The following is a 27,643-nucleotide window of genomic DNA, read 5'->3' as shown; positions in this document are numbered from 1 at the left end:
CACTCCAAAAAGTCAAACTGCGCAGTTACTCTATCCACAGATTTTATGAGCCGTTTACTAATCCCCATAGATTCAACCGCATAGTTACCACTCCCGTAGGAATATGGAAATAAATAGCTTGTGTTACCCGCTGATAATGTAACTTTCTATTGGTTGCTTATTACGCTGCTCTAATGCGGATTGGTGGGCTTAGGATGATAACGTGTTGAATATGTTTTAATGATCACTATCAGATGTTAATGATAATTACCAGATAATTCACTATACATATTTGACGTATGCAACTTAAAGTAAACGAAATGGAGATTCTATGTAACAAATGTCACCCGGTGCCTACTGGTGGATATCATACAGTATATGCATCAATTGATGTGATATTTATTAATAGGTTGATAATAAAGACCAAATGAATTGACTGCACGTGCTCTCCGACGCACGGGGTTGAAACACTACCAACTTGAAAATATGCATTGAAAACATCTATATCATCATTAGAGACTTTGAGGGTTTCCGTGGCTCAGTGGTATGTGCAGTGGATATAGGTACAAGACGGAGGTCCTGGGTTCGATCCCCGGTTGCGTCGATTGAGATTTTCTTAATTGGTCCAGCGGGCTTAATAAGTATCTCGGAGTACCATTAAAATTAATTTTTATCGTATTGTCGTTTTAGTGATCATCTAATCTAATAGTTATTTCAGCGAAATAACCTTGACTGGACCATTTTACATCAAATCGTAATGTTTTTTAGTTTCTACGATCATCTAACATGATTATTTCAACAGAATTACGAAAATACTAGTTTATAATAAGGTAGTGTATAATAGTTACAATAAGGTTAGGTACTATCGACTACTAACACGATTATTATAATTTTACTTTACGTAAAATGTCGATAATAATGTAATGACGTTGAACACAATGTTAGATGATTGCAAAAACGATAATTCGATGAAAAACGATGAAGTGACTGATTTTATGAATGGTACACGGCGAGTTACATAATAGGTACCCATAATATCCTGCTGGTGGCTCGTAGGAGGCTTTGGCCGTGGCTAGTTACTACCCTACCGGCAAAGACGGATCGCCAAGGGATTGAGCGTTGCGGTATGATGTCGTGTAGAAACCGAAAGGGATGTCGATTTTTAAGAACCTCGTGAACAAAGGTCGACGCCAGTCAATCCCAACCAATGGACCAACGGGGCAGATGAATGCGCAGATACTCTGAATTAAAATTATTACAAACAATAGAACATTTACTATTTAATTACCAATTTATTATAGATAACTTTCCACCTGGATAGGTTGTGACAGTATTTGGGGTCTGGTGATGAAGACGAAGGATAGTTAAGGGAACTCCTCGACGGTTCACAGTAGCTACCTTGTATTTTGACTTGATAATTTTGTATTGATGAGAACTTTCCACCTGTATAGGTTGTGACTGTATTAGGGGTCTGGTGACGAAGATGAATGAGAGTTAAGGGAACTCCTCGACGGTTCACAGTAGCTACCTTGTGTTTGGACTTGATAATTTTGTATTGATGAGAACTTTCCACCTGGATAGGTTGTGTCAGTATTAGGGGTCTGGTGATGAAGACTTAGATACTTATCATAAGAAAATAACGTTTCAACTAATTGCTTATTAATTTTTGTTCACACTCAGTAGGTGTGCTAACACTAAAAATTAAAAAATAAAAATTTTAATAAAAAAAATTCAACCGACTTCCAACTCAAAAATTAACCTAAACTAAAAAGCAAAAAATAACATCTTACCTATGTGTTACCTTCTGATCAGTTTGAAGGCGGTGCCAAGCCAGTGATGTTTTAATTTAAGCCGTTTAAATTACAAAATTTCTGTGGTTCTTTCAGAAACGGCTTTAATTAAAGCATGACACTGGATTGGCAAAAAAAAAAAAACATACATACAGCCGAACGTAGAACCTCCTCCTTTTTGGAAGTCGGTTAAAAATGAAAACAAGGATTTAACTAAAATACAAAGTTTTATTCTTCATTAAATAACATTAATTTTTACAAAGCAGTGACGTACCTACTTATACTTTTATTAATATTAACTTTTATTACTTATTATAAACGCTCAGGTCTACCTTCAGAAGACATTGAATTTGGTTGATGCGCAGACCACTGGTCTGCGCATCAACTGCTGTTTTAGCTAGGGTTATGTGCACTATGCGTACAAATTGTTCAAAATGGCCAACCGTCAGGACACAAAACTGTGTTCCTAATAAATTCTCAGGGTATGCTGGGCATTTTTGCATTATATTTTTTATTATTTGCATTATTTGCAGATAAGTGTGTTTGTGTGTGAAACTTAAGGAGCGTTAGCAAAACAGTAACATGTTAATAAAATATTCAAATAAGTGATTGCTGAATATCTGCGTTATCGTAAAACGAAATTCGCTTCACCCTTCATTACATAGACATATATGATAATACATCTCTTTCCTCTCTCGTCCATAGACGTATATGATATATCTCAGTGGCTTAATTAATATATTTATATCATGAGGCCAAGGGCAAATTCATTGGATGGATCACCCAAGAATGAACATGTGCGCACACCCTAATAATAGACTTGATGCCGGGGGCCAGGCCCACCCTAGGATATACACCCTATATTCCTAGATACGCCAATGATGGGACCCCAGAAATAACCGTCATGTCGCAGTTTTTTTTTGTTATACGTATACAAGTATTCCTTCAGAGCTCATGAATTCGCCGGTCGGCAATCCATTCACGAAGGGATCCCCGACACTCTTCACTGGGCATGTAGCCAGCCCTACAGTTAATTCACTGGTATATTACTCTAAATAACTTAAAAATGCTATGCTGACGGACCTTTAGTTTACGCACACAAAATCGTTCGTGCTGTCACCAAGTCTACAACATCCAAAGTCTTCCTGAAATAGAATAACTATACATACTAAACTATATTAAAGTAATTTTTTATTACTAGAAAGGCACAACAGTTACAAACATTTAGGATAAATGAGTTTTCATTTGTTGTCGTGGACAGCACGACTTTTGCAACAAGCAAATGAAAATATACTTTGTACCTTCGATTATAAACATGATTGATTACACATGCATCTACTCTTTTCTTACAATACATCTGTATTGTAAGAAAAGAGTAGTAGACAGACGAATCCTTCATGGCTTACTTGAGGTAGGCAGGGAGAATAACTTGAGCAGTGAAGGTTGAGAGTGTTGGCTAGTCCTAGGTTAAACCTGCACCCAGAGTCACAAGCCTCTGGGACTGCTCAAGGTTATTCTCTGCCATTGAAGAGTATGATTTGGTTACATTTTGATTTGTTAATTAAATCGTCCTGACTCCTGACAAATATTATGAATTGTAACCTTAGTTCAACATTGGTTTTCTTATTTTATACTTCAGAATCTGATTAATATGAATATATATATTATCAGATTTATACACTTAAAATAAGATTTATATACTGAAAATTCTACAAATATTAAAGTAAGTAATTTTAACATTGAATAAGAATCGAAATGTTCCAAATGGGATGACTAAATAAGTTCGCACACGAAAGCAATGCACGATTGAATATAGTAGTTATATCCATAAAAATTACTGGCGAACCTGCACCGGCAAGCGCAGTGTTGATGGACCGAAGATATAAGCCGGTTGCGGGTAGTCAATGGATTCAAGCGACTCAAGACTGTGTTGTTTTGTTTGGAAATCCTCAAGAGAGGTCTATGTTCAGCGGTGAGCGTCCATCGGCTGATAACAATAAAGAAGTGGAACAAACATTATAAATCACAATTACACTGTTTCACTTCGTTCGCTCCTTGAATTTGGACTAAGAACAATATTGTATGTATCATCGTCGTCATCATCTGCTAACTGCTCGTCATCGTCTTCTGCAGACTCGTCACTTTCAACACTCTGTTGCGTCTTAATGACTTCGCCGTCAATGTTCTTCTTTTTGAGGGTGCCTATCCAAAACACTCCGAAACCAGGATTTGCTTCTACTAGTTCTTTCACCTTATAGATTAACGTTTCTAACAACTGTTTCATGTAAGGCACTTTGCCAAGTAAAGCTTTATCCTTCTTTTTCCTAAAATGACCATCCAATGTACGTAGAAATCGTGTAGATTGCTGTAATGTCTCCAAAATTTCCTTTATTTCTTTTTCTCTTCTTTCATTCTTACATTCCAATTGTATTATTGGCATTCCAAGTTGCACGAACAATCTAATTATAGGAAGTGTCTTTTTAAAAAAAGCTATCAACATATTTCTATTCTGAAGTATTTTAGCCAGCTCAGACATGTGTTTCATAATAAATACAACATCCCGCCACAGATCTAAATGTTCCAAGTTGGTTAAACCTTTATTTGAAGATATTTTAGCCGATTCATAAAGAGCATCTCCCAAATTTCTATACAAAATATGTAAATTTGATTTATTTATACTTGGATATAACGTCAATGTGCTTTTACGATCTTTTAAGTTTCTTACATCATTCTCTAGTAAAAGAATGATATTTTTGAGCTCTGAGATTTCAATAAGTTTGAGATTCAGCTGAACAAAGGTATCAATACTCTGATTAAAAAATAGTCCTTTTTCTGCAGCTCCAGTTGCTGATTTCCATTCGCGAGACAAGAAATATTTCGCCATTTTCCTTAATATCATTATTACAGTCGAGTTTGAACTATGTTCTTGAAGTGCATTAACAACACCCAGCAGTGCTACAGCAGTCGTTATCTGAACACAGTATTTCTCATGCTCTTGGAAATATTTAGCACATGTTACTAATAAATTTTGAATAAACGTAGAATTGTCTTTATCTAAATTTGCAATTTCTCGCAATGAAGTTTCTAAAAGGCCTTTATGTTGAATTTTGAATCCAATCCATTTAAAATATATTGTGAAGATATTAAAAATATATTCTAAACTTAAAATATAGTCAGAATTTTCGTCACTCATTAAAAGTTCTTCATTATCATCTTTATTACTAGTTAAAGACTTATCTAAATGTGTAGTTATAAATTTCACGTGGTGAATTATCTTTGGAAGAATTTTGTTTATTGACCTTGCACAGTCTTCAGCTTTTACACTATCATAAGTATCTGCAGAGTTTTGCTTCGTTAAAAATGTCTTCCTTTTAATTCTTGATATCAATACATTTTCAATACTGCAGTTAATACACTTTAAAATGAAGGGTAAATTTTCAAAGTTTAAGCTAAGTTCGTCGTCAGTATTAATATCTGTTAAATAATTATTCAGAAGGTTCAATATACTAAGTGTAAATGGTCTAAAGATTACATTTTGTACGAGTCCTATCTTATTTTTAATAACAATTTTATTGTTATTACCAGTAGATTGTGACTTCAGCGTTTCAAGTAAAACAGATTCATCATTTGTACTCTTTGGATTTTTCTGTTTAACATTTTGTTTCTTGGTACCTAATTTCGTTGTATGCTCATTATTAATGTTTTTCAAACTACATATATTAACTGGCGGCTTGTAAGTAAAATTGATCTTATATAATATTGTGCTTATTAAATTCTCCAGCTTTCGAAGATGTGCTACTCTACTAAAGATTTTTGTTTTCAAAACTGCATCATTTTGTGAAGCAAAAGCATTTATTATTTCCCGAAACCAATTGGCACAATGTATTTGACAATCTAAAATATTAGAGACAGTATTGGAACTCATATCCTCAATTGAATCAACATCAAAAATGGGCATAACAACTGGGGATCCCAACAAAGCATCAATTTGAGACAATTCCCCATTGTATTTTCTGACATGTAAAGTCTGTACAAGTAGAAATAATGGGGACAAAATTTGTATATTAACATCTTCCTGTGCTTGCAGTGTTACGCCTGCAATATTAATAGCTATTACTTCATCTATTTCACTGTCTGAATTCAAACAATATTGGGTATCAAGATTAAGACCATTAATTGATTTTTCTTTTAAACCGTTATCTAAAAAATTTCGTTGTAAATCATTAGTAACAGCATCTGTTAACCAATTGAGAAAACATTTATTTATATAACTTGATGATTGGATTATTTTGCATAATTCATCATAGAAGAATGCTATCATATCAGGATATTGTCTAGTGTGGCAACTGATTGATTCTATAATTTGTGCAGCCTCACGAAGGTCACCTTGAATTAATTGGTTCACTGAAGTATCAATTTCGGAATCAATTGATAGGTCTTCTCCATCTTTTGATGCCATGAGATACTTCACAGCATGTATTCCTGCTAAAATTCCTTGAATTTTGATTGTAGGATTAGAACTTCCCAATTCTTTCCTAATAATCATATGAATATCATCCCTAATAACTGAATTTTCATAGCTGTATGCAAGACCACAAAGCAAATTCATTACAGCTCTTATTTCAGGTAAAGTCATATCATCCATGTGATCCAGTAGTTTCAACATTTGAACACTTTGTGGTTTTAGTATAGACATATCTTTTGATGCAACTTTATTTAAAATTGATAGCATATTTTTTACACATTGTTTTGAATCTAAGCCCAGTTGCAATAGTTCTGCTACTAAGGTTTGGCAGAACTCTTCAAGCTTAGAAAACATCAAAATGTACAGATGAGAGGCAAAATTTTGAATAACAGGTTCAGCTTTAATATCTAAGAGAGAATTTGTCAAGCTAATAAGATGCTTCAAATAGTCTTTGAGTATGGGCTTGAATTTTTCAAATGCTTCATCAAGTAGTTCTTCATTCAATATATTGCTTTTTATTTCCTTTCGAATTAAACTCTCCAATGATTTTTGTCTTTCTTCTGAGGTGGAATATAGAATGACCATAATTACAAAGTCTATTGGCCTGTGGTCAGTGCTACGTGCACTTGTGGAGACTGCTTTTAACCACGCAGTGGCAATCACCTTCGATGATACAATTGAGTTCCTTATAGCAGTAGCTGTGAGGACCTGACTTGACACAATCTCCTCGGGTTTGTCAATAGATGTGGACCAACATAATGCATTTCTTAAACCTTGTGCCACTTCTACATAAGCACTGTCAGAAGTGCGTCCAGGTATTAGAAGAAATTTAACAAAATTAGAAAAATTTTTACATTTGGATATAGTATTTAATATGTTTAAGGTTTTTTTTTGAAGCCTTTCATATTGGTCATCTGACAAACACAGATACGAGAGGCAGTCTAGTATGGCTGGGACCAGATCGGGATCATTGCTCAAGATCCTACTCATTTCTCCTGCAATATTCTCATGCTCTTGATCTCCTACAATATCAGGTATAGCTGTGATTATTTCTAAACGTACCGTATGTTCGTCAGTCACATCTAAAAGGTCAATAAGGTGTATGGAGATTTTGTTGCTGTCAACAATGTAATCTAAGGAAGAAAAACATTTCAGTATCATTTGAATCAGCTTACCGTCAGCTGCCAGTGATATAGCTTTCTCAAAAATAAAATCTATCAGTTTCTTCTGTAGTACAGGTACACTGAGTAAAATTTTCACTAGACTGTCAGACACTGGGCATTCAGAATTGTCTGTTTTCCGAACGATATTCGGGAAAAGGTAATGTTTGAAATCATCTATATCTCGACATCGCTTTTCGAAATTTGAATAAAATTCTGCTACATTAGCGGGATAATCTGTATGTTTTTGCAATGTTTTCTTCAAGTTTCGTATGATAACAATGGTTTCATGTGAAGTGACGCATTCTTCAGGGCTTTCGTGTAATTCTAAACCGCACTCTGCCAATGTTTTACTGAAGGAGTCGTCGCTGATGATCTTCTGCCTTTTCCGTTGTGTCAATTCTTCGTTCTCTGGCTTTTGCGAGGTTCTTTTGAGCCTCATTTTTCCAATTAATACAATGAACTTGGAACCCGGCCACCCGTCTCAAATCAAAAATCAAAATTGATCAAAACAAATACAAAACACAACAGGAAAACATCGACATCGACATTCGCCGCTAGCACAGATTAATAGATAATTCGTAAGTTCGAATGCCGCCAGTGTTATCTATCGTTAACAATTGACACTGACATTGACATTTGACAACTGGAACAAAACTATTTTTTTTTCAATTCTTTCCTTTGGAAAAGCTAAGGTTGATTATTTATGAAATTATAAGACTGTTGATATGTTTAAAATTTTTGAAAAATACTCCAATAATGAATTATTTTTTCATGTATTTACAGTAGTCAACAATGGACATTTCCGGTTGTGACCGATTCTTTCAATGTCAAATGTCAATTTAAAAATTCAAACTTCAAAGTTCACGTTCACTGTCAACAAATATGTTCCTTGCTGTCAACTGTCAAGTGTCAAGTGTCAATTGTCAAACTAATGCCTTACGTGTTTTTCTGTTATTTGCGATTTGTATTTTGCAATTGCATTGCAATACACTATGAAATCTAAATTATTTACTGTGACTAATTCCGAAATGTTATCAACAAGATTAGTTTTTATGAGACAAAGTTATAATGTTGTTCATGAATAGCTCTGCACGGGCCGAAGCAATGAAGTGCGAAACGAAGAAGCAGTTCCAAGTGAAAATGGTAGTGGATAAATGTAAAACGGTGTTGATGCTGTCGAGTCTGGTTTGTACGTTTGGCGTTTTGATATCTTTGCACAAGTTGCTGAGCCATGACATTAGAATATCGAAGCCGTTTGCGCCACTGCCAGCTGGGCTGTATGGGACGTATCTCGAGCCTTTCGCTGAACAGTCTCCGTCACCAGCGAAGGAACGCGACAAGGCACACGATGCGGAAGCGGTGGGCTCATTGAACGCAGCCCTAGAAATGAAAAAAGTAGGCAAAGCTGAAAAAGCATTAAAGTTGTTCCAACACGCTTTCGCCTTGTCCCCGAAACATGCAGACATATTAAATCACTACGGTGAATTTCTAGAAGAAACAAAGAAGGACATAGTAAAAGCAGACCAGCTGTATACATTGGCTTTAACAAATTATCCCGAACATTCTGGAGCTTTGATGAACAGACAGAGAACTGCAAGTATAGTAGAGAATTTGGACCGAGAAATGTTGAGGAAGATTGATGAGAAACGAGATACTTTGCTGTCTATACCTGAGAATAATGCTGCTCTGTGCAGAGCAAAGAAGGAAGCATACTTTCAGCATATCTACCATACTGTTGCTATAGAAGGAAACACCATGACTTTGCAGCAAACACGAAGTATATTAGAAACAAGGGTAGCCGTAGAGGGCAAGAGCATCGCTGAGCACAATGAGATCCTTGGCTTAGACGCTGCCATGAAGTATATAAATACAACACTGCTGTACCGCATCAGAGACATTACTATGGGAGATATATTAGAGATACATAAAAGAGTTTTAGGGCATGTGGATCCTATAGAAGGAGGTCAGTTTCGGAGAACTCAAGTGTATGTCGGAGGGCATATACCTCCAGGGCCTATGGAGATCCAAAGCCTCATGAGCCAGTTCTTGGAATGGTTGAACTCTGAAGATGCTTTGGATCTGCATCCAGTGAGGTATGTGTTTGATATTAATCTGTACTTTTAAATTATGATCTCACTAATTTAGTTAAAATTACAACTATATCATTATAAATGATCATTCATGAAACATCGCTAATGATTTACGCCTGCTTCAATATTTAATTACATTTTCATCATGTCTGTCTGATGATGATGATAATATTATATTGCATATTAGTATTTTATTAATCTATAGTAGTATTATAAATGCCTTAATTATCTAACATGCCTAGCATAAACAGTCTAAAAATATAAATTGTCCTATTTTTTTCTCTCTGCCACACAATGGACCAGGCATCCTCATTGTGAACCCGTGACATATTAATATATTCTTCTCTGTACGTTAGCAACACATGATCTTCATGTCTAACATACAACCAAGGACATAATGTATTGTGAAGAAAAACATTCAAATGTTCAAAAGTGGGACTGGCATAACTCTGCCGCCTTTGTTCGATATTTGTCTGTTTCTCTTCTCAAGATTATAAGTTGTTGGTTGTTTGCTAGGGCTATTGGTGACAACACTAGGATGTCTCACATCAAACTCCCACCAACATTTTCAGATATGCAGCACTAGCACACTACAAGTTGGTGTACATTCACCCGTTCATAGACGGCAACGGGCGCACGTCTCGGCTGCTGATGAACCTGCTGCTGATGCAGGCCGGCTACCCGCCCGTCATCGTCGCCAAGCAGCACCGCCATCTCTACTACCAGCACTTGCAGACCGCCAACGAGGGGGACGTCCGCCCGTTTGTGAGGTGAGTCATCTGCTACGGCCATAGCACAGTCATTCTCCTAGTAAAGGATTTGGAGCTTAGTCCCACCACTCTGCACTAATACAGGTTGGCAGGGTTGCATCTAACATGTTTGACTTATAAGAAAGAAAGAAGAAAGAAAGAAAGAAAAAACATGTATTTAAAAAATTGTGCCATACACCACAATGCCTAAGTAAGCACTATTGTTGTGTCTGATGCTTCAACCACCTGATCAATTAAAAATCAAAACTAAAGTAGTTGAAGCATCAAAAACCTATAACTAAACTTCTCATCAGAAAATCACATATTAGTCTCAAAATAGTGTATCATTTACTTTATATGATAAACAAATTGATTTCTAATTTTCAATTTTCACTTAACACTGTCATAGCCAAATTGCCCATTACACCATCATGTGTTTCGATTTTTCTGATGAGAAGTTTATTATTATCAGATGTTAGTGACAATGACTGTGAATGGTGACTTTACATGCTCTGTACAGAACAAATGTACCTATAAACAAGAGGAATAGTAATTTTCAGACTGTTGTCCATCATAAAATTGATTTGCAAAATCTCTACTAGTATGAGCTACACCATAATAAACATGGGCTATTAACTTAAAGCCGCAAATCTGGTGGACTAGAGTTAGGCAGATGTCATCTTCCCACCTTCTTGTTGGACATCCACATAGTCTGCTCCCATCTTGGGTACCAGGGTGTATCTTACCCTTTTTTCAGTCTTGTAACATATGACCAGTCCAAAAATATTACAAGTAATCAACCCGTTCAAGTAAATCAGTATCCTTAGTTGTGTTTCTTACATGCAGTTGTTTTTTCTTAAATTTTGTAAATTTTTTTTATATTTTTTCAGATTTATAGCCCAGTGCACGGAGCGTACACTAAACCTGTACCTCTGGGCCACCAGTGAGTACAGCCCCAGTGTCCCTGCCATCGGCAACCCACACATCCTCACCGGAGAGGGCTTTGACGATGATCTGCTCTGATTCAGCTGATATGGAGCCGATTATAACCTGAGATCAGTAGAAACGCCACCGTAAGCCTTATCTTTAAGCTAATGTTCACACTGCCCTGACATGCTGCCATACTACAGAGATGAATTATAAAAAACGTGTGCGTCTCAACACGCTTCACAGAAGTGACAACATCATCATCATTATTAAAATCACCATCCATGGTTTATATCAGGCATTTTGTCAGAAACAGCATGGAAACTTTAATAATAGTCTGTGGTGGCGTCGTAACGCGTTACGTTACCAAGCGTTTTATCCTCCTATAAGAAGCTATCCATATAAAAAAATAACCCACTAAACTACTGTAACCCTAATTTCACCAAAATGAAAAAGACAAAAGTTGTGAAATAGCACTATTAGGAGGAGGTAAACCGTAAAACCGGGCCTTTTTTTGATGATGAATTGTGATCTAAAATCTGTTAAATTACATTTGCCCCGCAAGGAATAAGTTCCAAAGTGTCCACCCTGAGTAGGTGTTAGGGCTCCCTACCGGCATATTTCCTGTAGTTTTCATACATTTTATTTTATGGACTCGCCACACACGGTTGTCGCCGGTGGCCACCGCTCGTTACAATCGTCGCTGCTCGCTTCTTGTGGGCCACGCCGCAACACGCCACTCGCGCGATTATGATACTGCATGCTGCAAAAACAGTAGCAGCCAAGTGTCGATCACCGGCCATAAGTGGATGTCGCGCGATTCAGCTACTTTTGTGGCCCCTTCTTGCTTCTTGTAGCGGCGTTTGTGACTGTCGCGTGCGACACTTAAGTCTTATGTCGTATTTACACTTCACACTTGCCTTACAACCACACCATTCATACAGTAATGCTGCTTTGCGGCAGAAATAATGGCGGCGGTACTCTCAGACGATATCTGTCATAAAAAAATTGCCCACTATTGCTATGTACTTCTTACATACGAGTAGGCGCATGGACTGATACAGTTTCTTTGCTTTTTAACCGACTTGAAAAAAGGAGGTTCTCAATTCGACGCCTAATAACCAATTTTGAAAAAATATTTTTCGTTTGAAAGAGTATCCTTCCAGATTCCATTTCATTTTCTTGAAAATAGGGTTAGTAATTTTGTCTTTGAAGTCGGTTCCATTTTTATGTTAAAAAGATTATTTTAGTTTCGGAAATGTAAATATCCTTGTTTTGATGATATTACATTTTTAACCGACTTCTTTTCAATTCTTTGGTATGCAGCATAGCACAGTGAACAGCCAGCTGATGACATTACTTAGTTCTCAAACTAGATTAATTATTATTTATTTGCTTTAAATAGATGTATTAGTTATAATTATTTCATTTGGTGCAGAATTCGTAACATAACACAACCATGCTACGTTTAATGACACGAAATACAAAATATAATCTAATTGGTTGCTTCCGACATGTAAGGACAGAAATAATACTTGGTCGCTTTTATGTGTAAATTTGCAACGCTTGTTTACGTTTTTTACCTTGCTTCATTAAACTATATACAGTACGAAGCAAACTTTATGTCGTTTCGGAACATCACACGATAAGCAACGCAATACAAGAATTTAGGTATCACCGGAACGCAGGCGGGCGGCGGCAGGGTTGAATTTAGCGTAGGTACTTCATAGACCTGCGTGTAGCGAAGCCGCAGCTTATTAACGAGATGCTATAAAGTTTGCATTGTATATAGTATGTTTAACGGAAGCAAGTCTTTCCTAGTTGTTGAGAATAGTAATACTAAATGATGTAAATGAATGAGCATTTTTTTGATGCCTGACAATTTTGTGAGGAAGGTTTTTGGTTATATGTGGCATATTAACAAAACAAATTGCCTAAAATCTTTATCTTTTATCAAATAATCATCAATGTACCGTCAATATTAAAAGGACATGGTCCTCCTAGAGCCTGGATGGAGGGTGTTTGTAATAACTTTATGTTAAAATTGTATTGCACTGAGAAACGTAATGTATGCTCACCTTTTATACAATAAATAATTTACAATCAAAGAGTTGCAGAGAAGAGTTATTTATCGTAAAAAGGCATCTGATTTTTTTCTACTTGTATATGGCATTTTCGACATAAAATGTAAAGGATGTGCTATTATGTAAATAATGTATGTATTTATTTATTTGTAACATAAGTGTGTACTGTGATACATAAATATAATCATTATTTATTGTGTAAATTGTAAATAAAGGATTTTATGTTTTAATAGGTGAATTGTGGATTATATAGTACTTAGAAATTGACAACTAGTGCCATCCTTTTCAATATTTACCAAATTCAGCCAAGGATGGGTTAAGGATCACTTTTATTAATCAAACTATGCATTTAATGTTTATTAAAAGACAATTAAAATTGAGTCGCTTGTGTTACTTTTCAGAGCACAAAACGCGAAAACAAAACATATTAATAAGAAAAATTGTGCTTGTATTTGTTTTATGTCATCTACTATATTGTATTGTCGTTTTTACTTGTAATTTAGGCACTTTTTAGGTGCTTAGTGTCTTCCAAATTATTCGTCTTTGTTTTAACTTTGTAACCTAAATTCCATGTACTAAATAGTACAAAAACCTGTACCTTAATAAAATATTTTTTCTGCTAACATAGTTTTATTTATGCGTCCCATATCAATTGAGCAAGATCTCATTAATGGTTGGACTACAAAGAAATTGAGCATGTCATTCGTTATTTCATTTTGTTCATAAACCAGGCTAACAAGTTTCAACAAAGCTAAGCCCTATGCTTTTAGCTTTGTTGAAACTTGTTAACTATAAGCACTTGAGAAAACAAATCATCGTCATCAATAACAACCCATATTCAGCTCACTGCTGAGCTCGAGTCTCCTCAGAATGCGAGGGGTTAGGCCATCACTCAATGTGGATTGGCAGACTTCACACACGCAGACAATTAAGAAAATTCTCTGGTATGCAGGTTTAGGTTCGTATCACGGTTTTTCCTTTACCGTTTGAGACAGATGTGATATTTAATTTCTTAAAACGCACACAACTGAAAAGTTTGGAGGCGCATGCCCCGGACCGGATTTGAACCCACACCCTCCGGAGGTGTATTTGAATCCGAGCCAGAGGTTTTATCCACTGAGTTGAGTTTTGAAATCAGAGACCCGATTTTACTTTACCAACTGACTCCAGACAGTTTGCCCGTAGCTCATTATTCTGTATTAATGTGGCGCCGTGGGTAGTGACCCTACTTTCTGCATTCACGACCGTGGGTTCGATTCCCAACTGGAAAATGTTCGTGTGATATTCTCCAATGTCTAGGTGTGTTAATACATTTTAAAGAATGAGTATGCAGATTATTTAATTTAATTTAATACTCTTTATTTGTACACCACAATAAATAAAAGAAAACAAGCAAAACAGAAACATAAGAAAAAGTAGAATACAAAAGGCGGCCTTATCGCTTAGTAGCGATCTCTTCCAGGCAACCTTAGGCTTAGGAACTTATTAAGATTATGATGTGCAAGTAAAATAAAAACAGGTAGCGTAAGATCTTTTACAATAAATAAAACAGCCGAATCAATTTCGATTAATTTATTATAATGTGCGATGTTAAAATAGGTTTTTATTATAATAAAGCATTTCACTAGCACGAGCCCTCGCCCCTCGCTCCGCAGTCGCTCCCTTCGCTCGTCCAACACAACACAACACGAATAATATACAAACTAATTCATTTAAGCAAAAAAAAAATACAATCTCAGCGTTAAGCATCTACAGACGCGCCAACCTATCATTTAGTCTATGTTGAAGTGAACAGACCTATCAGAACAATAAGGCCCCACTATTTACTCAAAAAACTACAGATTTTAAATACATATGTGTAGTATAATAGTATAAAATATTCGCAATAGTATCAAGGAACACCTTGAAGAACACTCTGGCAATCGAGCTCATGAATGCTTTTGAATTTTTACTCACCAACTGCAACTCAACTGCAGTGCCATCTAGTAAACTAACAATGTAAAATTTCTTTAATTAAGATTTGATAAATAAAAAGATTAATATTACCAGTTTTACTTTTCTTACTATGGCAGTATAACGTATGGAAGGAAAGTAAGGTATCTTATTCACTATATTTGATACTATTACTATGAAACTTGCACATCACAAACCAGTCTATAATCCTACTCGTAATTAGACTCTGAGAGGACTGTTACAACTTCTAATAAATTAACTTCAGGAACTTATTATACTATTTCATGGTTTTAATAAACAATAATTATAAGCCGGATCGTTTAGTGAAGTTGGCATGTCTGTAGATGTTATAAGGGCACCCACACACGCGGCTCTTTTAAGCTTTTATATCACGAAGAGGCCACGCGTCTCCCTAGTGGTACAATTAAAAGTATGATTAATAGATTTCGTTCATCGGCGCGAACAGTCACTCTGATACAGAGTACCGATAAGTTTCTTTTTTAATTAATTAATATTTATTAAAAAGCACTATCTAATAAACTTTGTAAGCTGTAGAATCTGCTGCGATGATCCTGCACATAATATTTTAAATAGCTTCTATATTTGATAACCAATTTTATATCAAGCACATTGCTGTTTTATACAAATTATAAACGCCATTTGAGGAACCTTTTCTAATATTCTAACAGCTCATTTGTAGGTTCGTTAGGGCCAATACACATGTAGCGTTACGCCGCCAAGTATTCTTAAGCGCAAATCAGTGTTGAACATCATTGATTTTGCAAATTAAAATTGTTATGTAGGTCGATGGACGGAAAACGCTCTATGTGAAATGACCTTATTGTAAAAGTAGGAACATGCATTAATTATATATTTTTTTAATGTGCTTGACTCTGCCTCTGCCACATATTAGATATTCATTTTGAACTCAGATACATTATCGTCATGGTCAATATTGTAGCACCAGTACATTAAATAAATGCTATTTTACATTACAGCTGTATAAGCCAAAATCTGGTAAATCAACAAAATTGTTACAAAAAAACAAAAAATGTCTACCTAGTAATATTTCACAAGTTTTAGGCCACATACATGCGGGACGTTTTATCGACAAAGATCAACTTGAAAGGAAAAAATATATATGTTGTGTGATTTTAAGAAAAGTGTAAAATAAATGAAAACAAAAAATACATAATAGGTAAGTGGTTAAGAATTAAAAAAAAAAACAAAACCAAGATACAGTTATTACAAGCGATTTTTATTGAAGAAGACCCTAAGGCAGTCAACGGAACGAATATCTAAAGTAGGTACAAAAGAGTTACAATTAATTATCACAATATAATAAATAAGTCACATTACAAAAAAAAACGAAAATATAAGTATTGACTTGAAAAACTTATAATCATTAGTCTTTTTAAGTGGTTTTACTATTTTTTATTAATTTAAAAATAATTATTATAACTATATTTTACGATTTTTATGACAATGACGCGATTATGTGAGAGAATTGGCGAAATAATATTTAGATTGTAAGGTCCACCACAGACCACCGATTTTATCAGTGGCCGCTTTCAACATTTTTTCTGATGACATAAGTGTCAAGAATCTGCCGATTTATGTAACTTTCTTGTCAGTTTGCTATCTGGAGATTTTCAACTGTCAAAAAATTTACACAATACGGTAATACTAATTCTGATATTGTACAATCTGCAAATAGAAGTTAATTATAATTCTTACCGATTCATGTATCCGTCATATTCACAATCCATATGGAAATGCATATCTTCAGTTAGAATCGAAATTGTTTGCAGAGTAAGAAACGCTGTTAACCCACCAACTCTGAGAAACAATTTTTTTTCTTTATATTTAGTGTTTCATCTCTAAATCCAATTACATTGACGAAGTCCCTTAACAGGCACCTAATACTTCAAAATTAGGTACATTTCACAACAAGAGTATTTTTATATTTTATTTTAGTATTTTTATATTAGCACGTTTTACGCGAAAATCATAATATTCTTGTACGTATACAACCATTAGTCTCGCTAAAACTCAAAAAAAAAACGGCTTGACCGATTAAAAATTTTTATTTTTTCTATGACACAAGAGAGAGATTTCGAATTTTCAATTTTAGATGTAACACCTCCGGGACAAATAATATGTATGTAATTAAAAATATAATAATAGTTTTAAGAATAAATCGAGCAGTGATAGCCCAGTGGATATGACCTCTGCCTCCGATTCCGGAGGGTGTGGGTTCGAATCCGGTTCGGGGCATGCACCTCCAACTTTTCAGTTGTGTGCATTTTAAGAAATTAAATATCACGTGTCTCAATCGGTGAAGGAAAACATCGTGAGGAAACCTGCATACCAGAGAATTATCTTCATTCTCTGCGTGTGTGAAGTCTGCCAATCCGCATTGGGCCAGCGTGGTGGACTATTGGCCTAACCCCTCTCATTCTGAGAGGAGACTCGAGCTCAGCAGTGAGCCGAATATGGGTTGATGACGTAAGAATAAATCCAATCTTTCCAGTGGCGTTTGCGTTAATATTTGCGCCCTATGTTTGTACTAATATTAAAAAAAAATCTAAAAACGCATCTTCTGACCGTGCAAGATGACTTTCTCAAGACAAAGGATTTGGTGTAATAATTAATAATTTCTTTTCTCGTTTTTTTTTAATAATTTATTATTCTAATTACTTTATTTACACTTCGAGCAGTGTAAATAAAGTAATTATTTATATTCGACACTAAAATTGATTTATGATATGTCGCGATGAAATGATTTTAGTGCACTTGGGCAAATTAAAAAATTCAAATAACAGATGATTGAAAAATAATTCTCAAAGTTTCATAAATGTGAGCAAAACTCAAACTTTCTTTCTTTATAGACGTTATGGTTTGGGTATTATTCCAAAATCCTATCCCCAATCCATAACGTCACCATGTTTAAAGACATTAATTACACAATAATATCTACCATAGAGTATCGTTATCATAGAGTAGGCCATTAGCAAAGTTAAATGCATCAGTAAAACGTAACAAGATAAACAAACATAATACATATTCAGAAGTCTTTGAATAATTTAAAAAAAAAACACAGACTGGGTCCTAGACGCGCGATTTCAAAATTGATATTCTACCGGTGAATCTATTTATTACGTATTTATTAAACCTTCCATAATTTAAAACTACAATTTTCTGCGAATTGCGAATGTTATTTCATTTTTGCCAATTGAATAATCAACAAATTATTTTTGTTTGACGATCAACATCAGTGACAAATACAACACCAACAGCCAGACATACGTAGTGGCGTGCACAAGGTGTTTATCTAGGGTGTGCAGTTTGCACAAAATGCATCTCTTCTGAATTCTGGTTCGCTTGGCAGCACGTCTTTATCGGTAGGGTGGTAAACCACGGCCACAAACAGTCAGACCAATTAAGAAAACATCAATCGGCCCAGCCGGGGATCGAACCTAGGACCCCCGTCTTGTAAATCCACCGCGCACACCACTGCGCCGCTTAGGCCGGTATGTCTGTATGCATGCTCGTAGTCTATAATTGATTTTCCCACAAACAGATTATATACATAATTATTTTTTGTTAGGAACTTTAGATACAACGATACAATCGAAAAACGGAAGCAAAATACAAATAATTTGATCTTACATCGGTACATACAACAAAATTAAAAAAAAAACACAGGATAGCCACAGTATCAATTATAGCTTGGCACTTCGTTCGTAACACTCTCGATGTTCCGCGCAGGCCGGGGGGCGTGTATGAAAACCCGCAAATGATTCCCCGCACGATTTCACATCCGGCGCAGTCTTTCCCCCTGTCGCCCGCATATCATGGGAGTGTTATCAACAAACTTGCCAGTCTATAACATTATAGACAGAGAGCCAGCAACACCCAGACCTCCGTCATTTTATAAAAGCTGAAAGTTTGTCAGCTCATGCTCCTACTTTAGATAAGCACCATAACCAACTATGGAGTTTGGACCATAGTAGATAGCAGGTTTCAAGGATCTAGCTCTAGACCCTCAACCACTAAGTATAAGTATATTTTTTTATATTTTTATCGGCATAATTTGAGAAATGTTAGCACCATTCGTCAAACACTTGGCTTCATGGCAACATTTCGCTAGACACCCTTGAAGTTACAAATGAAATAGTGTTTTCCGAATGGTTGCTGCGAAGCTGAGTGGCTGGAGATTGTGAATAAATTTTCTCATAATATTATGCCGAGAGAAACATATAAAACAAAATACAATTTATACTTAGACGGTTGATGGTCTGGATCCTTAAAACCTGCTACCTCCCAAAGCCATCACAGTCCAAACTTTATACTTACTTATGGTAGGAGCATGAGCTGTCAAACTTTCAGCTTCGATAAAATGACGAAGGTCTGGCGTTCACGGGCTCTTACACTATTATTTATGACTAAATATATAACAGCTGATCTCACATAATTTTTCATAATAACATATTTCAAACCGTTCGGAATCCCTATTCGTGAAGTCGTTCGCGCACGAGACAGTACAATCCAGTCAATTATATATTTAGAGAGCATTCATTCACGTAAACGCAACCGCTGAGTTAGGTTAGGTTACTTACCGTTTACATTCAATTTAACAATTCGTTCACAAGCCGAAGTAGGCTTTACGTGCGACCCACGACATAATGCAGACAAAATGCAGAGTGGGCGACCAAGCCCTAAATACAGCTTTCTCTTTCGTCCTATCGCAACGAAAGAGAGACGGATATATATCAATTTCAGCACTGTTGGTCAACAATATGTCATTTTGTTATCACGAAATATCTTGGATCGAATGTTAGGACTACTGCGCTAACATGCGAGATAATCTCTTGAAGAGAAATACAGAAAAAGCAACCGGAAATAACGCTATCCCTTTCCATTGCGTTGGTATGAAAAAGATGGGACTGGGACAGGCTCGCCGCCATTGGACGACATTTTGTCTATTAGTCTTCACTTGGTCGCATGTACGCACACTACATAGAGCGAAAATCATCTGTCTATGAAGTGAAACAAGTGACGTCACAATAAAAATTCACCTAAACTCACTTCATAGACAATACAAAAGTACAATGTGTGGTGGTGTCTAGTAAAAGATTAGTCGATTTTTGAAAATTATGTTATTCATTTGATAATACTTTCGTCACGGTTTAAAAATGCAGCGTAATATAGCGTCCCCTTTATGAAACTAGCTCTAGCCAAGTTACACTTCGATTCTCTTTCTACAAACGCTACTCTTACAAAACTAAAAAAATGTATGCGGATGACATACCTACTGATAGGTGTCGCACGTGATCTATCGAGCACAAACGTCCTATCGGTAGATATTATGATTATAGTGTGATAAAAAAAAGTAGCGTTAGCATTTGTAGTAAGAGAATCGATGTGTAACTTGACTACATACACAGTTTGATTTCCATTTGACCCTTCTGTCATTTGACATGGTTTTCAGTTGCATAAATATATTTTATGAAAGTTAAATTTTAACATGGCAAATGATATAATAATCTAATTTTGGGCTCGCGTTTTAAGCGTCTAGAGATGGCGCCACTGTTCATTTAAAAATGTCTACCTTGTGGACTGAAAATTTTACTTGATAAGGAAATGGTTATAACTCATTTATATAAACTTTATGTACAATCATATTTATGTGTTTGTTTCTGTTAAATCAAACATGTGTGTCATTGAAATAAGATTGTTGTAAAATAACTTTCTAATATTTCAACACGCACAAACATCCCTGATTTCGAATAACAAATATACAAACAAACGTAAAAACATAGATAAAATAGATTGCTAGGTCTGGTGTGTAAAAAATTCTAATATACACGGAACCCTCGCAGATTTAATTCAACTTGGTGTAATTTGACTTTGAAACCACACCACGTGTATAACAGAAACAAACAACACAACAAAAAACAACGAATAATAATTAATTAATATACCAAATCCTACATTAAATTCTCATCGAAAAAAATCGAAACAGTCCACCTGTACAGTACTTGTGGACTATCGATTTTTTTTTTATGAGAAGTATTTATCAAAAACAAGTCACAAACATCTTCATTGTAAAAATAACGCGAACATGTTATGGCGCCATCTGACCAGCTTTACATCAGCCCGAATAATAATCGTACTTGAGTGATTTCGAGACATCGACACTACGTGCACGCACGCACGCACGTTCACGCATCGCATGCACGCACCGCATGCACGCACGCACGCACGCATGCACGCACGCACGCTCACACACCGCATGCACGCACGCACGCACCCGCACGCTAGTGCGGGCGGGGCGGGTGGATGCGGCGCGAGATGTGCTCCTCCTGTTGCATCTTCGAACGGAACTCAGCGACCAGGTCGCGCGACTGTGCCAGCACGGCGAGCTGCTCGTTCAGTAGCTCCTCCCATTGCGTCGCGTACGCTGCGGGATAATACACACATTTATGTTATTTTGGTTAAAACTGACAATGATATTATAAATATTAGAACGCGAGCCTTTGATGGCTTCGTCACTTTATAAAAGCTGTAAGTTTGTCAGCTCCTCTCGACAGGTATCGTCATATGCACATTGGGCACAATAATCTCATACTGTTAAAGGAAACATTAACCAAAGTATATATCCATGATCCAAATCTTCATAGGTACTTATTTATTTAACTGGTAAATGTATGGGATTATAAAACTTTCAGCTTTTATCAAATCACTCAAATTGGAGATGGCGTATTATACTATGATTCGCCTTAAATAAGTTTCCCGCTTTGATGTATGAAAAGGCGGACATATTCATAGCGGCAAATTTATATTAATTAGTCCAGTAGTCAAATTGCAAATATAAAACATTATCATAATCATTTTGGTGTTTGTTTCAGTTAGGTTTTTTTTTAATATTATGTAGTTACTGAATGGGTTTTTATATAAATTTAATTAATATGTTTAGAAAATTTTAATAAAATCATGGCCTTAATTGAACTGCAACATTAAATAGGCTGATGTGAATGATTGTTACTCATGGATATAATTATTATTGGACCAAAATAAGGCCAAGAACACAGATAAATAAAAAATGGAGAATTTAATTTAAAACGGTTTTAGTACTAGAATAGAATGTTTTAACTTAACAAGTATTTTAATGCAGTGTTTAATGGTCAAGTTTGATGCGATTAATAGAGCTTGAATTTGCATATTATGATTTAAGTTATAACGGTATGGTGGTATTAATAAAGACACTAATCAACTGCCTTCATCGTTATGTATATCTTTCTCAGCAATGTTTCCCACGAATTGTAACTTTATAGATAGATCTCTAACATTAAACAATTGTAATGTTAGAGATCTATCTATAATCTACTGTATGTTTGGTTACTGAGTACTATCCATAACCAAACTCCATAGTTGCCTACAAAACTCACCATGGGTATATACAATACTCATCAACTAAAAAATAAGCCTGTACATCCAGTGGCATTGATCTTATTGTAATGTAATTTTGCTGAAAATGCCATATTCTAATGTCATTTTGTTGAAATTCCCATGTCAGGTGTTAAAATAACCATGTTATATGTAGTGGCTCATGTTTTTAATCGTACACCAAATTGCATAACTACTGCTGGTCATTCAAGGTTCTAAGAGCATAGTTAGTCGATATAATGAGCGATAGCATTGGCTGGTGATGCAAGCGATGGCCGGCAGTAGGTCGGCGGTGGTCACCTAACATGCGGCCCGCGCGTCTCCTGCCAAGGCCATTGCTCGCGACGGCGCGCAGTCGCTTTATGCGCCGCCATATGCCTGCAACATGCGCGCGCGTGCACACTATAGCTTGGCAACTTCGTTCGTAACACTCCCGATGTACCGCGCGGGCCGGGGGGCGTGTAGCGATTAATAAAAACCCACGTCACTTCCCCGCACGCAGCATTTCACACCCGCGCAGTCTTCCCCCTGTCGCCCGCATATCATGGGAGTGTTATCTACGAACTTGTCAGACTATACATTGAACGCAGTCTTCTCACCGCAATGCATAAGTAAAACTTGACTCGAAATCTTTTCAAATCAATACAAATGCTACATTTATACTGGAAGTTCATGAAGAGGATAGATTATAAATATCTTACATTGGCGAAAAGTTACATTAAAAATAACCAAATAATAATCACATGCATTGAAGTGCTAAACTCTGTAATCTAAGCAACACATCATACAAGCAAATAATTATTTCAATACACACAAAATATATACAATCTAATCAATACAAAATACATAATATTGTGATGTACAGAACTTCGTTTACTTCTAAATTATAGTATTTTGAATTTAAGTTTTTGAACACTTTAATAACATTGTTAATCAAGAACAACAATTACTATAGAACCACCAAAAGACCATGAATACCATAAAGTAACAGTCTTGGTCATTGAATGGAAAAGCAATTAAATTTTGTTAACATCATTAAGCAAATTGCCATTATACCAAGGGAGTATAGACACAAAAATCTGCAAATAACCACTCACTTGTTAAGCATATCACTATCACTAAACAAATAAATTCCCAAACACATTATAAAGTATATATAGCGTTTAAATATCGAAGGTACCAGGAGCCCATAGTAGCCAAGGAAGTATCAAGTACTCACCATCCTGATCATAGTCAACGTCCCTCGTCAGCGTCAATAAAGCGCTGCAGCGCTGTAACGCGTGTTGTAGGTAATCGGTGATAGCCTTGTGGTTGTCCAGCACTTCCTCCTCGGCGCGCTGCAGCTCATCGATCGCTTCGTGGAACGTGTACATCTCCGCTGACATATCGCCTTCCTGGATTTGAAAATGGAACCTTATTAGCAATAGAAATTAGATAAGCAACCTACCAACAGCAGAATTGTATTGCCAGACTAAAATGCACCTAAATAACCTTGTTTTAAAGTTTCATTCGGCCTACAATCTGGCAGTTTGTAAGTTAATTAGGATACCTTAAATAGATTGCCAAATGACAGTCAATTCTAGTACCTCAGTATCCTGTTGCAAATCTCTTCAGTCATCACGATACCAGGTTCATATGTTACAGTTACATAAAAAAATATATTGCATACAGGACTTTAACATGTCACATAACATAACTATTGGGATCATTTTCATTTAACGTTAAGTTTTAGTTTTGCAAAAGCATCCCTATGATAGCAATAATACAAATGCAAGTCTTTATTATAAACTAGCGGACGCTCGCGACTTCGTCCGACTGGAATTCAGTTTCACAAATCCTACGGGAACCATGGATTTTTTCAAGTATGTATGTATGTTAATCCAGAGTGAAATCTATTTCCATTCCAAATTTCAGCCAAATCGCTTCAGTAGCCGCAGCGTAAAGGAGGAACAAACATACACGCACACAAACTTTCGTCTTTATAATATTGTGATTAATGGGTCTCATAAGTTCAATCACAGAACATTGCAGAACACATAGCTCCACGAACCAATAGACGTTGCGACTTACTAACAAGAGGCCTTTGTCCTGCAGTGGACATCCATCAGCTGATAATGATGATGAACGATGAAGACTATAGACAACAGAGCTTACATTAAGCGACCGCAGGTGCGCGAGGTCGTCGTGCGCGGGCTCCATTTCGACGTCGGCCAGCGGCGACTCGGCGCGACCGCGCGTGCCTTCCGAAGTCCCAAGTTCTTTCACTCTGGAATTGAAACACAAATCATACAATCACTTTATACACAATATATGAATAGTATTTACTGGATTAGAGAAGAAGAGAAATTAGTATTTGTGTATATAATATAAATTAAACATATGATCACTTTCTTCGAGTAGCATCCTAAAGTTTAGAAAATGGTAATGCTACACCCCAAGCCTGCTAAGTCGGTCCCGGTCATTATCACTTTTTTATGGTATGAAAGTAGAAAAAAATGTAGTATTAGATATTCGATAAATAGGTGATAGTAAAGGATGCCGCCTCGTCAATAGCGGCTATTTTACCACGAACAAAAATGAAACGGTTGACACTCCATGCCATACGTACAATTTCCCGCTTATTTTGATTTAATAGCACTTTTATTACAGTCAAATTTTCCATAACCAGAAACTATTAAATGTTTGTTTTAGAGCACGCACGCACACATGCACGAACGTATGCACGCACGCGTGCACGTAAATACACAAGTAAAATTAGCCAAGATAGCTTCTTAGGTTTTTGAAACTCGAGATTTGTTAAAAATTCTATTTTCGAAAAACGGGGTGACATCAATATCTCTCATTTACTTAGTACCAAGTAAACAACGGTAAGTTAAAGAAGCGAACCGGTCGGCGTATCGCAGCGTGTTGAGCGAGTGCTCGCACGAGGACATGGCGGGCGAGATCATGGCGATCATGCAGGTGCGCGACTTGTCGCCGATGAAGCTGTCGCGCAGCACCTGCGTCAGCTTGGACACGCGGAACGGCAGGTGGTTGTTGCCCTTCATGCCCAGCGCGCGGATGCACTCCTTCAGCGCCAGCAGCGACTTGTTGATCTCCGCGCTCTCCATGCCTGGACACATAAACGTGGACAAGTCTGTACTAATATATGAAGCTCAACAGTTTGTTTGAACGCATTAAACTCTGGGACTACTGGAATTGAAAAAATATTTTGGTACAGAATAGTCCATTTATTGTGAAACGGTGTATATCATTACGCTACAATCAATAGGAGCGGAGCATCAAAGAAAAATGGGGGGCGTCCTTAGGATCTACCATCTCATCCTTTCTGAGATCCACCCTACTCGTTCTCCATGGGTGGTGCAAAACGCGCAGCAACGCCGAGTCCCAGGCGGCGGATAAATTAACCCGACACAAAATGGTTTTCAGTGGCCAAATGGAGATAAAACTTCTTAAAAAACTGATGTGGAAGGATCTGGGAGCCCACCACATTATTTTAATCCCAAGAAAACCCCAACTCACCATGACAACAGATAGAACGGAAATACGAAGGAACAAGCTTGTGATAGGGGTCACGACTCTCAGTAATGAGGAATACGACGCAAGGAGGAGCGCTCCGTAAACTGTTGTAGTTAGACCCGCAGTCAACATATACAAGTGAGGGGTCGACACTCACGCGTCTGGCGGTTGGCGGAGGAGGTGTCGGCGCCGCGCTCGTTGCCCGCCAGGTCGATGAGCGAGAACTTGCCGTGCACGCGGTGCATGCCGGGCGAGCGCACCACGATCTGGAACACGGCGTGCGACCGCGACGAGTTCGAGTTCGCGGACGTCTGCAAACGACATAGAGGAATTAGAAAATGGAGATGCATAGCACTCAAATTGACGAACAAAATTGTCTGTCGTTTTTGAAGGGGACGAGGTAAACTCACACATCGAAAATATTTAACACCATTAAAAAATTTTCTATGTCCCCACATTACACACAACTATAAATTTAACTCGCAATACACACACGCGTAATTTTTACACAGACTAACAAACACATTGCTTAGACTATCCACAGATTAAATACATAGAATATTCTTAAAGAATCGATTCTTTTTATAAATTGTTTTATTACAAATTTTATAAAATTAATGTTTAAATACTTTCAAATAAAACGTTCCTCCATTTTTACTAAACTACAGGTTTTTGGCCGTTTTTTATGCCATTTAAGTACACAAACCGGCATTTTTAGGAAGCTCTTTATACGATGAAAACGATCATAACAATGAAACATCGATTCTGTAGCAACAGTTTTTATAAACGCGTTAGATCATAGATTTTTGATCTTTGCCAGAGGGGTAACGGTTAGCGAGGCAGGTCCTGTTATATAAACAACCACGACGATACGACAATCAACACACTAGCAGAGGTACGAGTTAACGAGTAATAGCAATCACGTTCCGCAAGCGTGTGCGGCTGACCAGAGCATTAATAGGCATGCAGCAACTTCCGTAGGGGTTTGACTACTTAATAGCTCACTAGCGGCTCATCGTTAGCGAATTAGTCCAACACATACTGCTGCATCATACCGTAGATTCATTTAGCGGTATAATTCCGGGAAAAATGCGCCTCGAGGTAGATAATCGAAATATATACTTTATTTCGATTGGATAAATATTAAATTCAATTGATAAAATCAAAATCAAAAATCATTTATTTCAAGTAGGCTCAGTTTACAAGCACTTTTGACACGTCAGTTGACTATTTGTAAAGACTCTACCACCGGTTCGGAAGGCAGGTTCTGCTGAGAAGATACCGGCAAGAAACTCAACAGTTGCTCTTTTGAAAAAGTCATACAGTATTATAATTTACAATTGATAACAATTACAATTTCTTATAGTTTTATTTCCTGATAAATTTAAAATCCATTGCTATCCTATCCTGAGATTTGAAAATATGAAACTATCAAGTAGTTCAGTGCGTTCACTGAACTATATAAATATATA

The 27,643-nt window shown here is 36.5% G+C and overlaps 3 protein-coding genes across 5 annotated transcripts in view; 1 reads left to right on the top strand and 2 right to left on the bottom strand.

Moving 5' to 3' along the window:
- Positions 1–1,977: 1,977 nt before the first annotated feature.
- LOC112048356 (Fanconi anemia group D2 protein) lies at positions 1,978–7,974 on the bottom strand. Its single transcript, XM_024085854.2, has one exon. It carries the CDS (start codon positions 7,834–7,836, stop codon positions 3,799–3,801), a length of 4,038 nt encoding a protein of 1,345 aa, XP_023941622.2. The 5' UTR covers positions 7,837–7,974; the 3' UTR covers positions 1,978–3,798.
- A 332-nt stretch (positions 7,975–8,306) lies between these two features.
- Positions 8,307–13,870, top strand: LOC112048364 (protein adenylyltransferase Fic). Its single transcript, XM_024085863.2, has 3 exons — positions 8,307–9,490; positions 10,060–10,257; positions 11,127–13,870. The coding sequence occupies exons 1-3, from the start codon at positions 8,466–8,468 to the stop codon at positions 11,257–11,259; spliced, it is 1,356 nt and encodes a 451-aa protein (XP_023941631.2). The 5' UTR covers positions 8,307–8,465; the 3' UTR covers positions 11,260–13,870.
- A 934-nt stretch (positions 13,871–14,804) lies between these two features.
- LOC112048366 (kinesin-like protein Klp10A) overlaps positions 14,805–27,643 on the bottom strand; it is a 76,957-nt gene continuing 64,118 nt past the window's right edge. For all 3 annotated transcript variants that reach the window (XM_052883107.1, XM_052883114.1, XM_052883118.1), the window contains 5 exons: positions 26,329–26,482; positions 25,539–25,764; positions 24,807–24,918; positions 23,872–24,046; positions 14,805–21,666 (listed from right to left, as the gene is read on the bottom strand). In XM_052883107.1, coding sequence (XP_052739067.1) covers positions 21,524–21,666; positions 23,872–24,046; positions 24,807–24,918; positions 25,539–25,764; positions 26,329–26,482 — 810 coding nt within the window. In that variant the 3' untranslated portion in view covers positions 14,805–21,523. The remainder of the gene's footprint in view (positions 21,667–23,871; positions 24,047–24,806; positions 24,919–25,538; positions 25,765–26,328; positions 26,483–27,643) is intronic.

The sequence above is a fragment of the Bicyclus anynana genome, chromosome 1 (genome assembly GCF_947172395.1).
Source record: "Bicyclus anynana chromosome 1, ilBicAnyn1.1, whole genome shotgun sequence".
Classification (NCBI taxonomy): domain Eukaryota; kingdom Metazoa; phylum Arthropoda; class Insecta; order Lepidoptera; family Nymphalidae; genus Bicyclus; species Bicyclus anynana.
This window is presented reverse-complemented; position numbering and strand designations above follow the sequence as displayed.